Raw genomic sequence first — 13,105 nt, forward strand, 5'->3', positions numbered from 1 at the left:
GAAAGGGGTAGTCATAGCCAAGGCAGTTTCTTGTGTTTGAGCCGTTCTGTTTTGCAATACCTCTCTTAAGAACAGAGAGTGCCACTTAAGAGCTATGGTTTTTTTTTTCCTCCAATTGAAAATTCCTGAACAAACTCTTGAGAATGTAAGAGCTTGTGCATGTTCTTATATATGCTCACTTTCTTGACTTATTCATAAAAATATTAAGGTGGAATAAAAATCTAATAAAACAAATAAACTTTGACAGTCTGACTTCATACTCTACCAAAAACTATGGGTACAAACAAGCACACCATATTTATAGGTTTAAGTGAGCCAATGGTGAGGGGAAGCTAATTGACAATGACTAACTCCTTACAATCTCCCCTGCTTTTACAGAGACTTCCTGCCTATAAGAAATGGTCCAAGCTGAAGGAAAGAGATTAGACTCCCTCCAGAAAGAGGGGAAATGCTCCATGCCCAATAGCAACAGAAGTCAAGATTCAGGTTCTGGCATGAAAAGTCCCTCAGCAGATACAAGCATGTGATTCTCCTAGTTAGAGCAACATGCCTGGTACATTTCCAAATGACATCAGTGCATTCTATCCTACTTAAGTAAGCTAGAGCAAATCAGGGTGATGGATTCACTCCTATTTTGGGCAGCCAATACACAAATCTGCTCAGATCTGTAGCAATCAATGTGGACTGATAGCCTGTCTATATATGTGTGATGCTGGGATGAAACATTAAGGGAGTAGGTTTCTCATACTTGGTTCCATCATTTTACATAGATGGAACAGTCAAAATGCTTCAAGCTGGAATCAACTAAAACATCCAGGTGTTTCAAGGTTTGTGCCAGTGTAACATAATCAACTTAAAATATTCCAATAGAACTTTCTGAATAAGGTGTTGTCTTAAGCTTAAAACATTTTCAATTCTGTGCACACTCCTAAATATAAGTACTATTACAAAGAATCATTGCAAAAGTATATGGGTCATAATGGAAAGGAATCTCTCTAGTGGCTCTTAATAGACCTGAATGGTGAATGAAAAGGTTTTTGTTACAGTTCTTATAAGTTCATATATAAGTAGGGTGATATCACCCATTTGAACGGAAGCTAATGGGAGATAGATTTCGATAATTTTGAAGGGCAGATGTTTCTCACCTCTGCAATTAAAGCACATTTTAAATTGAGTTTAGAAATGCACATGCAATCAGAGTTTCAGTCTAGACAAAACAATCTTTCTGATCATCTTCAAAAGAGGCCTCATGAAGAGTAGGTTAAAAAAAGCAGCTTATTTTCTCTTGATCAGTGCAGTGTATCTGCCTAATATGTTAAAAGCCCTAATTTTATCTGTACTTTCCCAGTTGATATATTTTCACAAAAGTACAATTCCATTTAAGCTCAATTGAAAGCATCTTTTCAAAACACAGTTTCCAATCTGTGATTTCTCCATTTTGTTGGATTTAAATCCCATTTTACCTCAATCATCCCCAGTCTCCAAACTGTTCAAAAAAAAAAAGGGGGGGGGGGGGAAACTGCTCAAAAAGTGTTCAACGTTCAGCACCTCTTTGAGATGTGCATGAAAATGAGAAGTGGACATCAATAATTTTTGATGACACTTTAGATAGAGTATCTGGAATATTTTTGTACGTTTGATATGCACATCTGGAAAAAAAGGGGGGGGGAATGAAATTTTCTAGCACTCCATAGGCTACTGGCAATGGGTAGGAGAGAACACATCAAATACTACCTTCTGTGACTTTTCCTCCAGGAAATGACAATTGTGCATCTTAAGTGTAAACCAAAACAACTTCTTCTGGACCCCAAGTAATTCTTTCAAGTTCAAGTAATTTCAACTTAAAACAGGTCAAACATTTTATGTACCTCTAGATTAGTGGTGTATTTTGTGGTATTTTGTACAAGAATACATGGGATGATCTGTATCTGAATTGAAATGTATTCCATCTGTGCATGGATCTGCCACACATTTTGTCTGTACACGGACTTGAGAGGTGTATGCTGTGGGCAGATTTGTGTCAGTAGCTCAGAGGAAATTGAGACCAAAAAAGCAAAAGGCTGGCAAAGTATGCCAAGCAAGGGTGTTGTGGCCAAAGGGAAAAAGAGAGGAAGTGCAGTTAGGCAGGTGGAATATGCTGTCAAGGGTTACAATGGCAGCAAAGAAGTCAGGAGGACGATGGGAAGAACACTGGAAACAATGGGCCAGAACACAAGATACTTGGAAGAGGAAGGTATAACTCTACTTGTCCAGTAAGATCCTCCAAAATGTTTTTCAGTCCAAACCCAGATTGAGTATTTTCCAATTCTGCTCAATTGTGGCTTGTCCAGAACATTCCAGCAAAACTTGCATGACACAATGTGGTTGTTCTGGGCATAGAATGAAACTTATTTTATATTTTGTGCACATCCCTATTCTAGGTCACTTATCTGAGATTTTATACTGGATGCCCAAACTTGGCAACTTTAAGACTTGTGGACTCCCAGAATTCCTCAGCCAGCTATTCTAGGAGTTGAAGTCCACAAGTCTTAAAAGTTGCCAAGTTTGGAGACCTCTGTTTTATAAAATACATAGTCCCAAACTCTGGAGATAATCACGCAAAGATCCTTGAAACCTGATGCCAAATTGTAATTTTCAATCAATACTAATACTTTTTTTAAGAAAAGTATTAATTGGGGAATAACCAACTGTATTTACAGTATTTAATGTAATTGTTAATTAAGTTTAAATTGACATTAAATCCATTTATACTTTTTGATATGTTCTCACATTTTTCAGAGTGCAGCTCCCAGCATACCAATTAAATTCTACCCAAAAAGCTGCACACTCCTGTTTTGCACAATGGCGAAAATAGTGAATAGTTAAATTTTGACATATGGGTTGATCCAAGCATCCAATAATCTGAAGCTCTACTCTTGAGTGCACACATGTGCTTTCTACATCTTTACAAAGGGAAGGAAAAGCAGTTCCTCAGGAAACTTAGTTCAGAAGGAGAGCACTGTGAAATGATACAATCTGAGGTTTCAACCTTCACCACTTGGGAAAAAATGAGAGGGGGCAAAATAGCTTCTGTGAACTATTGCTTCATGGTGTTCCATCCCAGTGTACACAGAGTACACAGCTTCAGTAAAAGGAAAAGGCTTTAGAGAGGCCCATGATTGTAATCGACAATAGTCCCCAGGAGAAAGTCTGGAAAATGTTCCCACTCTCTGGGCGGGTACTTTTTTCCACTCCTAGATTAAAACAATAGATGAAATATATTTTCACATCATTACTACATTAAAAAGTTTAGCACCAGTACTAAAACCATGTACATTTCGTATCAAATTTTCCTAAGAATGAGACAATTGTGAGAAAGAATTTAGCAACAGCAATTAAATAATGGTATGTTAAAAACAATGATTTTGTCACCAAGAAAGAGTGTAAGTAATTCAAGCTTTCCAGTAATTCATGACTAGTATGTTAAAAACCTGATATACATATGAAGAAATATAGTGTTGAGTGTATAAAGCCTAATATTTTAATATTTATTCAATATTTATAAAATTGAAATACAGAGAAGAGCATTATTTCAAATTCAGATATGTAAGAAAAGTCAACTGTTTTTATTTAACTCTCTGCACATATGCAGAGAGAATACTAAACAATATAACTTATCTAACAAATAACAAACATGTTCTTTTTTTTTTTTAAAACAAGTTTTATTAATTTTTAAAACACACAAATTGTCATTATTCATTACATGTTTAAACCTTTTTTCATTGTCAATTTAACAAGTCAGATAAATTATAATTCTGTTTTAAACCATTTCCATACAACATACCAAAACCTCTTATTCAATTTCTCTTTACTTCTCTTTACTCTTATTCAATATCATTATTATTATTTCATCTGTTTCTTTCTGACTCAGTTACCATTATTCTCAATCTATATTTCTACAATTTTTAACTAATTCTCCCCCAAAAAGACATATACACACAACACACAAAACATAAAAAAAATCTTTTTGGAAAGTAACTTGGACCCAGGTGTCTCTCTCTTCATGGACTTCAATTATATTCATGCTCATCTTACATATCATTACTTATTTTATTTACCATTCTAAGCCTTCTATATTAACTTCCCCACATATTTCACACTTCTTACTTCTATCTTAATTAATCATCTTAATTTGAATCATTATATTTATATCTTTTGTCCATTTTTATCATCCCTTTGTCTCATTCCTTATAAAAAAAAAGAAAATAAGTTTCTCCTGAAATCATTAATCAGAGTATGATGCCTTTCTATCTCCCCCTAAGTTAATCAAATTAATCTTTAAAATAATATCTAATACCCAATCCGATTTTGCTTGGTACATTCTATCTAACTAATACATCCAACATAATTAAGTACATAATTAGACAATAAATCCAAATATTAAAAAAGATACTATAATAAAAATTTTATAATAACATCAATACCATAGTCTTATTAAACTCTTTAATTAAAACAATATTCTAAACCTCCCCTATTATTAAGTTTTAAAGCCAATCATTTTTAAACATTTTAACATTTTAATCTCTTATCAACTCTTAAATCATTACAATACTACCATCTCATCTTATGTATCTTGCAAAATCTTTTTTTTTAAAAAAAATTATACTTTATCCATTATCCAAAAAAGTTTCTTTTTTTCATTTAATTTCAAAACATTGTAGCTTTTCTCCACCTTTTCCCTTTCTTTCTTCTCCCAACAAACCTTTCTACCCACCCTTCTTCTAGCCTCTGCCTTGCCAGCTTCCCTTCTCTGTCGTATTCCTTTTCCCTTTTGTTTACTATCATCATATTGGTTTTGCACCTTATTTTTCCCTTTCTTAAATGTTTTTAGATCTTAAGTCCTTAAGTCCTTTAATTTTCTTCTTTTCTCTTCTTTTCTTTTCTTTCTCTCTTCCTTCTTTCTGGATCAAGTTCTGAGATTCATTAAAAATGGCTCCTTTCTTTCTTTCTTGTTCCTCTGCTGTCTTCATCTGTTGTAATGTTTGTTGATAATTAATAAGCGCCATTTCTAAGAAAAGGAAAGCTTCTTCCACACCATCTTTACCATTTTTTTTTGCTTGTTCATATTCTTTTCTTAGTTCCTCAACAGAAAGAGCCATTATAAATCTTTTCTTTTCTTTTCCCCTTCTTTCTTCTTACAACAACCAGAATATTCAAAAGAAAATAAAAAAATAAAACAGTCCCAAAGTTATCAGTCAGTCCAAACCAAGGCAGAGTTCTCACTTTCTCCTTCTGGGGCAATATCAATCCAAAAGAAAGAAAGTCCAAATCTGTTTAAAATCTTATTGCAATATATTCTAGTCTTCAAATCCTTAAGGCATCTGCTCCAACAAAGTCTTAGCATACAAATGTTTTCTTTTAATCCTCTCTCTTCCCACTCATCGCTTAAAACCAATTTTCACCTAAAAGAAATAGGTTTCTTAATATCCAGTTATTTATTCCGTAGGAAAGAGGGAAAGCTATCCTTTCAGCACCTTCAAACAGCCGCTTTTTCCTCTTCTGGCAGGTATTATTCAGAAAGTCATACTTTTCAGGAATTTTATTAGATATGTCTTAGAGTCCTAGGAGCCAAGAAAAACTTTCTCCTCTCAATCACTTTCTCCACTTCCTCCTGCGCATTCTTACCCGGCTGCCAGTTTCTTTGTGGCGCCATTACAGACCGCCGCTGCACGCCTGGGAAAAGGGAGTTCTGCCGGCCAGGAGGGAGTCTGCAGCACCCCAAACCCTTCTCCGGATCCCCTACCTTCAGCTGCCCCTGCAGGCAGCCTGCTCCCACCGGCTGGGTCGGAGCCCCAAAACGGCTAGCGCGGCAGGATCGCGCAGCCGCAAATCCTGCCGCGCTGCCGACAAACCGGAAGTCGATCCAAATAACAAACATGTTCTAATAACTTGAGTTCCTATAATGTTTTTAAAATCTACCCATATAATTTTGGCAGTTTGTGTTCAATCACTCAACACTGGCTGAAATTAAATGGCAATTCTTTTTGCTAAATGTATGAAAATTTTTGCTTAATCAACGAATTATTTTCTCTGTTCATAGGAATGTTTAGCTACCTGAGATTCAGTTTAACTTGGCAATCTGAAAACTGGATCTATAAATAATTTGTTAATATAAAGTTATAAAATAGACTTGGGCATTTTACGGATCTAGGACCACATCTGTCCCTGTTCTGCCTGCGTGAGGTCAATCAGTAATTAGAAATCAAATGTGCATAAGTGTGTGCCATTCATGCAATACAACTTCATTGTTTTTGTTTTTAAAGTGACTATTTTCCCCCAATTTATTTATGTATATGCATGACTTTTATAGTTTAATAGAACCTTTATAGTTCTATTATTTGTCCCTCCATAACAATTCCAGTTTCTCATGTTTCCCCTTGGGAAAATTAATTGCTCATTCTGCTGTAGAGTATTCAGTATGTTTTATTTTCAAGCATGTGTATGACTGTATCTGTATTCTAAAAACAGGATTTATAAAAAAAATAATCTGTGGAAATACTAAACGGCACCTGCTTCTGAAGCAAGCTCCAAAGTATAATTTTGTAGTACTGGTTTATTTAGTGTATGACATCTACAGAGGTCATGCAATCACTGATATATAAATTTAGGTTGAACAAAACATCAGCAAATATACATATACATATGGTATATAGACAATACAATTTAAAATCCCTTCTTTTTATGACCCTGTAATCCCTTTATTCAGGGTAGAGTTAATGAGACTGGATGGAGCTGAGAGTTTACTGGCCAGATGCTCTTCCTGACACCTACATGGAGTTTGAACAGATATTTTCTCTTTGCACTCTGAAAGAGAAAAATATCCGTTGCTACCGAGGATTGAACACTTAACCTTCCAAGTGGGAGGTGAGCATCTTCACCATTAGGCCCCAATGCTGCTCTATGTGAAGAATACAATATAGGAAGTAAAATATTAAATTAATATCAAACTATAATAAAATCACCATAATATGGAGCCATACAATTGCAATGAGATACATGTTATAATTCGATATCTAAAGAAGCTAACCATTTAACAACTTCTGGTGTGGCTGCACTGAGATCATCCCAGGTGCCTTGAAATTTCCTGAGGGTACATTCTTGAACAATATGTGTTATCATGTGTTTCAGTGCACCACAGTCACATTACAGGGTTTTCAGCCATTCCCCACTTAAAAGAGCTTGGTTTTAGTACTTACATGGCCTATCCTGATTTTATTCTGGTTATTACTGGTTAAAAGTCATAGAGCTGTGATACCTATTTTTAAGAAGTCCCTTCTGAAGCACACCTTGTATTTTATTCATCTACTTTGAGCAGGATAAGCCTTACCATGTTTCATACTTTGTCCAAATAGAACTATTCAGGTAAGTCAACTGACAATTTTGAAGTAACTCTAAAATCTTACATTTATTTCTTTCTCTGTCTTAATAATATGTATTCAAAAAAAGTATTATTTTACTAGCTTGATACCCATGCTTCGCTAACGAAGCTATGTAGTCAGGTTTAGTTTTTGGGGAGGAAAATAAGGGGAAAAGATTCTGCCTCTGCCTACCAGCATCCATCGGTATTCCTCTGGCTAGCGTCCTGTCAGTGTGTGAGAGAGTTGAGGGCTGTTTGGAAAGTGAAGCAGTATTTGCTGTGTGAGCAAGGAGACAGCAAGGAGCCTGGGCTTGGCTTAGCTCAACTGTTCTGTACTAAAACTGCTTGGTGCTGTGAAACTAAAACTGAAACTCCTCTCCTTGCTTGTGTTTGCATTTGAAACATATTTCTTTTCAGGTGGGGAGGGGGAATAGAACTCCTTAGCATCTGGGCGTGTTAATAATAATATACAAAATACTAATTCTCTGATGGTCATTTTGAAAAATCCTTTCTTAGTGAGCACATAGAAGCCAAGGGGAATATACATGTTAAATTTCAAGTTTGTAGACTTTACAGTTCTGGAGATTTATGGTGATGCGTGAGTGGCATTTTGCTTTGATTGATTGATAGATAGATAGATAGATAGATAGATAGATAGATAGATAGAAGATAGATTTCCTACAATATTTAATTCTGTGCTGTGCATTGTTTTAGTAGCCACTTAAAATTGGTTTTATATTATGTTTATGTTTAGGATTTTAAACTTCTTTCCATTATCATTGCAAGCTTTAAAAATGTTAACGCTTGCATTTTTACAATTTCATCCTAAAGAAAACAAATATTAAATTTCAGTAAACAGAACAAACCAAACCAATTATTTGCTGTAATGATTGGGATTTATTTTTGTGACTTGTTATAGCTCTACTATAAATGATAAAAAATAAACCTATGATCATGCCACATGAGCTCTACTGTATAGAGAGGCTAAGGGATGGATCAGTCCACTCTCCTTCTCGAATGTAATCTCAAGTGCTCTGAACATTGCATTTGAAAAGGAGAGCCAGTCACATTGTCCCTTGGCCTCCCTGAAGGCTATATGGCACTGTCCTGGAAGCAGATACCATTTTGGTGCAACCACAATTCATTGCAGCCACTCTTATAAGGGTCCCCACTTCCAGAATGCTGCCAGATGGCCTCCACTGTGTAGAAGAGTCACACGGTGGAGGGGCTACTTTCAGAAAGAGATCTACTGAAAAGGTAAATGGCCAATCTGTGATGCAGGGGGGAGGAGGATGTGGAACCCAGTAGAGTGGGAAACAGACCCAAGTCCTGCAAGGACTTAGCGGGGTGGAAACATTGGCCCAAGGTTTGTGATGACCCAGTGTGGCAGGAAGCAGAAATGGGGATCCTTCAGGGGCTGTGAGAAGCCTTGGGAAGCCTGGGGTAGGCCATGCGTGCCCTAGGGAGGTGTTGCAGTGCAAGCCTGGGCCTGCACTAGGGCTCCTATAAGATATCCCATGTTCCACTTAACAATCACATAAGGGAGAGCAGCGATGGGGTCATTAAGATAGGCAATCACATGGATGCCTTGCTTAACAGCCATTGTGACTGTAACAGGCAGGTTTCAATAGTCATAAATCAAGGGTTACCTTACTCTGCATTCAGATAAGGCATCTCAATCATTTTGGAAATGCTTTTACTAAGACTGCTTTGAATTCAAAGCACCCCCCAAAAGAAGACAAGTTTTAAAGCTCAAAACAGAACATTTTGAATAGGAAAGAATTTGGAAACATCCTGTACAGCACTAGCAATCATACAAAATTTATATTCATCATGCTCCAGTTTATAATTACCAAAAGCAGCTAATACATAAAACAGTTCACCAATAACCAGTAGAAGTTGAAAAGTACAACTGTGTTTTGTATAGGCATTTACGTCTATTTTCTTAATCAGTAATATTGTATTCATATATTGAATTCAGTAGTAAATCACTTCTCATATATTGCTAGTGTAAAAGGTGAATAAATTCTTCTACATATTGTCCTCATTCTTGCTATCAAAGAACCAAGATTTCCTTGTTGTTTCCTTCCTGATGAATTTTATGAAAAAAGAATGTGAAAGGTTTTGGCACAGTTTAGCTAGTTCAGTCTGCTGTACTATAGAAAACCTTTCTAAATAAATATTAGCACAAATAAAGAGTATTAGTTTTATCCTTTCTACAAACCATTCTACTCATTCCACTAGCTCTTGGTTGCTAAATCATGTATAAAATTAATCTAATCCAAGCATAGTCAGGGCTGTTTCTGGAGTGCTTTTATACTTTTTGCATGCAGCTATTTTAAGGAATGTCATTTTTTTAAAAATGCACCATCTGTTTTAAAGCATGAAGGATCAAACCCCTTTTTGAAATTTAAGTATTAAATTGGAGAAAATAAAAACCAACACATTCTCCCTACCTGTCTAATATTTCAGTACATGTAACTCCGTTTAAATCTACATAAACTGATGCATAATCCAGAGTAAACATGGGTATCTTAAGGCTTAACACCACATGCAATCCCAAAGTCACCCTGGAATTGCAAAACTTACAAAAAATGTGATTAAATTCGTAATCTTTTGAAAAGAGATGCATGTGAAAACCTGTAAAATAGGCTTTTGTTGGAAAACTATGTAAATATATCAATCTCCCATAGAACGAGAGGAGAAGGACAGTGGTGGGATTCTACCGGTTCTGCCCAGTTCTGCCAAGCCGGTAGCAGCGATGAGCAGCGGAGACCGAACCAGTTCTCTCCGCCACTCTGCTGTTGGACCCACCCGCCTGCCCAGGCTTCCATACTTACCTTTATCCTCTGAATTTGAAGCACAGCTGCTTTGCGCGACACAGAAGAGTGCCATGCGGCAGCTGCTGAAGTGACCGGGAGAATGCAGGCTTGCAGGTGAGTTTGAACGAATCTGCACCTGCACAAACACCTCTGTGCCTGCTCAAAGTGCACATTTGGTGCACACGCATGAAGCACGCCCACCAAGCCACGCCCACCAAACCGGTGGTACAAATATTTGAATCCTACCACTGGAGAAGGAGGACCAACCAGTACAGGTACAGATCATCACGGAGAAAAATCTATGTGGTCACTGAGAATTGCCACCAACTGGTTTGCCCATAATCGACCGAAGAAAAACTAAATATTCTAACTCCACTTATGCACCTAACAATCATATAATTCTCCAATTTAATGCAATCCTTGTTCTTCCAAAAATATTAAGCATGATGCTTGCCCATTAAAAGTTTTCTTATTTCTGAATTGCATAGCATGAATTAAGTAAAAATTAGTTAAATCCTGAAACTGGGATTTTTTGGGGGGAGAGGGAGGAACCTTGATCAATTTAGAGCTTAATTTTCTTTATTACAGTCTGTGTACCTCCTTCAGTCCTACTCATGATATTGATTTTACCAAATCAATTATCAATACTAAGTTGTTTCAGAATACATTACAAGGCTGGTATAATTATAAGCCATATAAGAGACATAAATTAACCAGCGTATTCAATTAACCCAATTTCCTGGTTTTGTGATACAGTAGATCATACAGTAACCACATTGAATAGTGCTTGACCACATAAACCAGCCACAATAGATTTATAAATTGCACAACAATGTATAGCCATAAACTAGCATGTATATCCAAACTTGTCTCCATTATAGAGTAACAATTTTCTACTTCCTTGCAAAGTAAAATGGTCTCTTCATTTAACAATAAAACAATCTAATCTTGAGTTAAGAAAAAGAGATGGATTAGAATGTGACTTAAATGCTGTATCTCAACTTGGCTATAATTTTCACTATTATCCAGTCAAAATAGTATCAGGTTCCAAACCCTCTTGCTTTGCTGTTTTCAATATTTCTAGAAAATTTATAACACTTCACAAAATATACAAAAATAGCATCTGAATTGAAGCCAACTGAAAATCAGATAAAATTGTGTTTTATGTTATAGACAAACATTCTTTTATCTGTCAAATACACAGATTCTTAATTATGTGCTGTTAAGTTTTTTCATTTAAATTCAATTTTGCTCAAAATATGACTATCAAAACAAGAGTTTTACTGAGCAGGATGGAGCTGCCCCAGTGATTTAGACAAATTCCAATTATAACTAAGTATAAATTCAATCTACTGAATTTCTGAGACTTTCATGAACATCATAAATTTACTATTAATATAATTGCAGATTGGGGATCACTTCATCTTAAATGTTACCAAAATGTTTAAATCCTTTGAAGCTGGAATCTCTTGTTCTATAGAGATGTACAAGCAACTCCCCCCCCCCCAATATATAATTAAAATATTTTCCAGAAAGTCCTTCTGCCACAAATTTGGAGGATATTCAAGCAGATCAATGAATCCTTTCCAAAAGCAAATTTCAATCTATGAAAAGACATCATTTCACAAGTGCTACATTATCATGCATATGAAAATGTACAGCAGCAGAAACAACAGTAATTCTGGAAGAAAAAAATGCAACAACTCCAAGCACATAACTGTAACAACTCAGGCTATTGCTGCTCAAATGACCAAGAAAAAGCCAACAAATGGTGATCTGAAACGGGGGGGGGGGGTTTCTCTCTCCAGATTTGTTCCCCCCAAGTCCATTAGAGCATGTTGATGTCTCCTCAACTCAACAAAAGTTGGCAATATTGTTTTAACTCATGACTGCCTATCCGTTTTAAGAGAATATTTTGATTTATAAATTTGTATTCTTTTTGTAAATGGATGCAACTTATTATGATTTCGCCTGTGTAGCTTTTGTATTTCACAAAGACACGTTAATGTTATCTCCTCCACCCTAATGACTGAGCCGGCCCAACCACTTCCTTCCAGAAAGTTGACCGTCCCACACCCACAATGGGAACCCGGCCATATTCTACGTTCAGCGTGACAGAAGCCAGGTGGGCCAAGTATAGTGGTTGGAAAACACACACACACACACCCCTTCCCCGCGAACCCCCTTTTCCTCGAGTAACTCCGGGGCTTTACGCGATTCTTTCAACGGAGGCTCACTTACTCTCCGCCTGCGAGGGATGGCCGAGGGAGCGCTTCTGAAAAGGCCAGCGCGTACTCGCAGCAGCCGCCACCGCCGCTACTGTCACTACTCACCATCCGGGAACTCGCGGTCGCTGATGTGCTGCAGGTGAGGGCCCCCTCCGCCGGGATCCGAGTCTCCCGAATCTGCCTCGGCGATCTCCCGGTAAGCACCACCCCTCCGCTCTAGCCCCGCAGCCGCGGCCCCGGCCCCTGCTCGCCCGCCGACCGCCCCCAAAGCAGACCCGCGGCCCCGGCCGAGCTTCGGGCTGGCACCGGGAGACACGCAGCAGGTGACGGTGTTGCCCATGCTGGCGCGGAACTACTGCCGCCGCCGGCGCCGCCTGGGCTGGGCCCGAGCGGGGCTGCAGGAGGCCGCAGCGCCGGCCACATCAGCGCCGTCCCATTCTCGCTTCGCCGCCGCCGCCGCCTCAGTGGGGCGAGCCCAGCAACCAGAGAAGGAAGAGCGGAGCCTGCAGCCCCGTCTCCGCCAGAGGCAGCTCTGCGACGGCGCTCTCACACGGCATTCGACCACCAGCCAATCGCGGCCCGCGCCTTACGCCCTCACGTGACCGCGGCGGCCGTCCCGTCCCAGGGGATAGCCCCGGTGGTGCCACCTAAAGCTCTGT

The 13,105-nt window shown here is 38.1% G+C and overlaps 1 protein-coding gene across 2 annotated transcripts in view; it reads right to left on the reverse strand.

Moving 5' to 3' along the window:
- The window catches only part of CCNYL1 (cyclin Y like 1), a 36,585-nt gene extending 23,597 nt beyond the window's left edge, over nt 1-12,988 (reverse strand). For both annotated transcript variants that reach the window (XR_015746441.1, XM_087949454.1), the window contains exon 1: nt 12,552-12,988. Coding sequence is in view for 1 of the 2 variants with exons in the window: in XM_087949454.1 (XP_087805580.1) it covers nt 12,552-12,786 (235 nt within the window). In the remaining variant the exon portion in view is untranslated. The remainder of the gene's footprint in view (nt 1-12,551) is intronic.
- Between the last annotated feature and the right edge of the window lie 117 nt (nt 12,989-13,105).

Source organism: Notechis scutatus, chromosome 1 (assembly GCF_049901735.1).
Source record: "Notechis scutatus isolate UNSWTSFEM ecotype Mainland chromosome 1, rNotScu1.2, whole genome shotgun sequence".
Lineage (NCBI taxonomy): Eukaryota > Metazoa > Chordata > Lepidosauria > Squamata > Elapidae > Notechis > Notechis scutatus.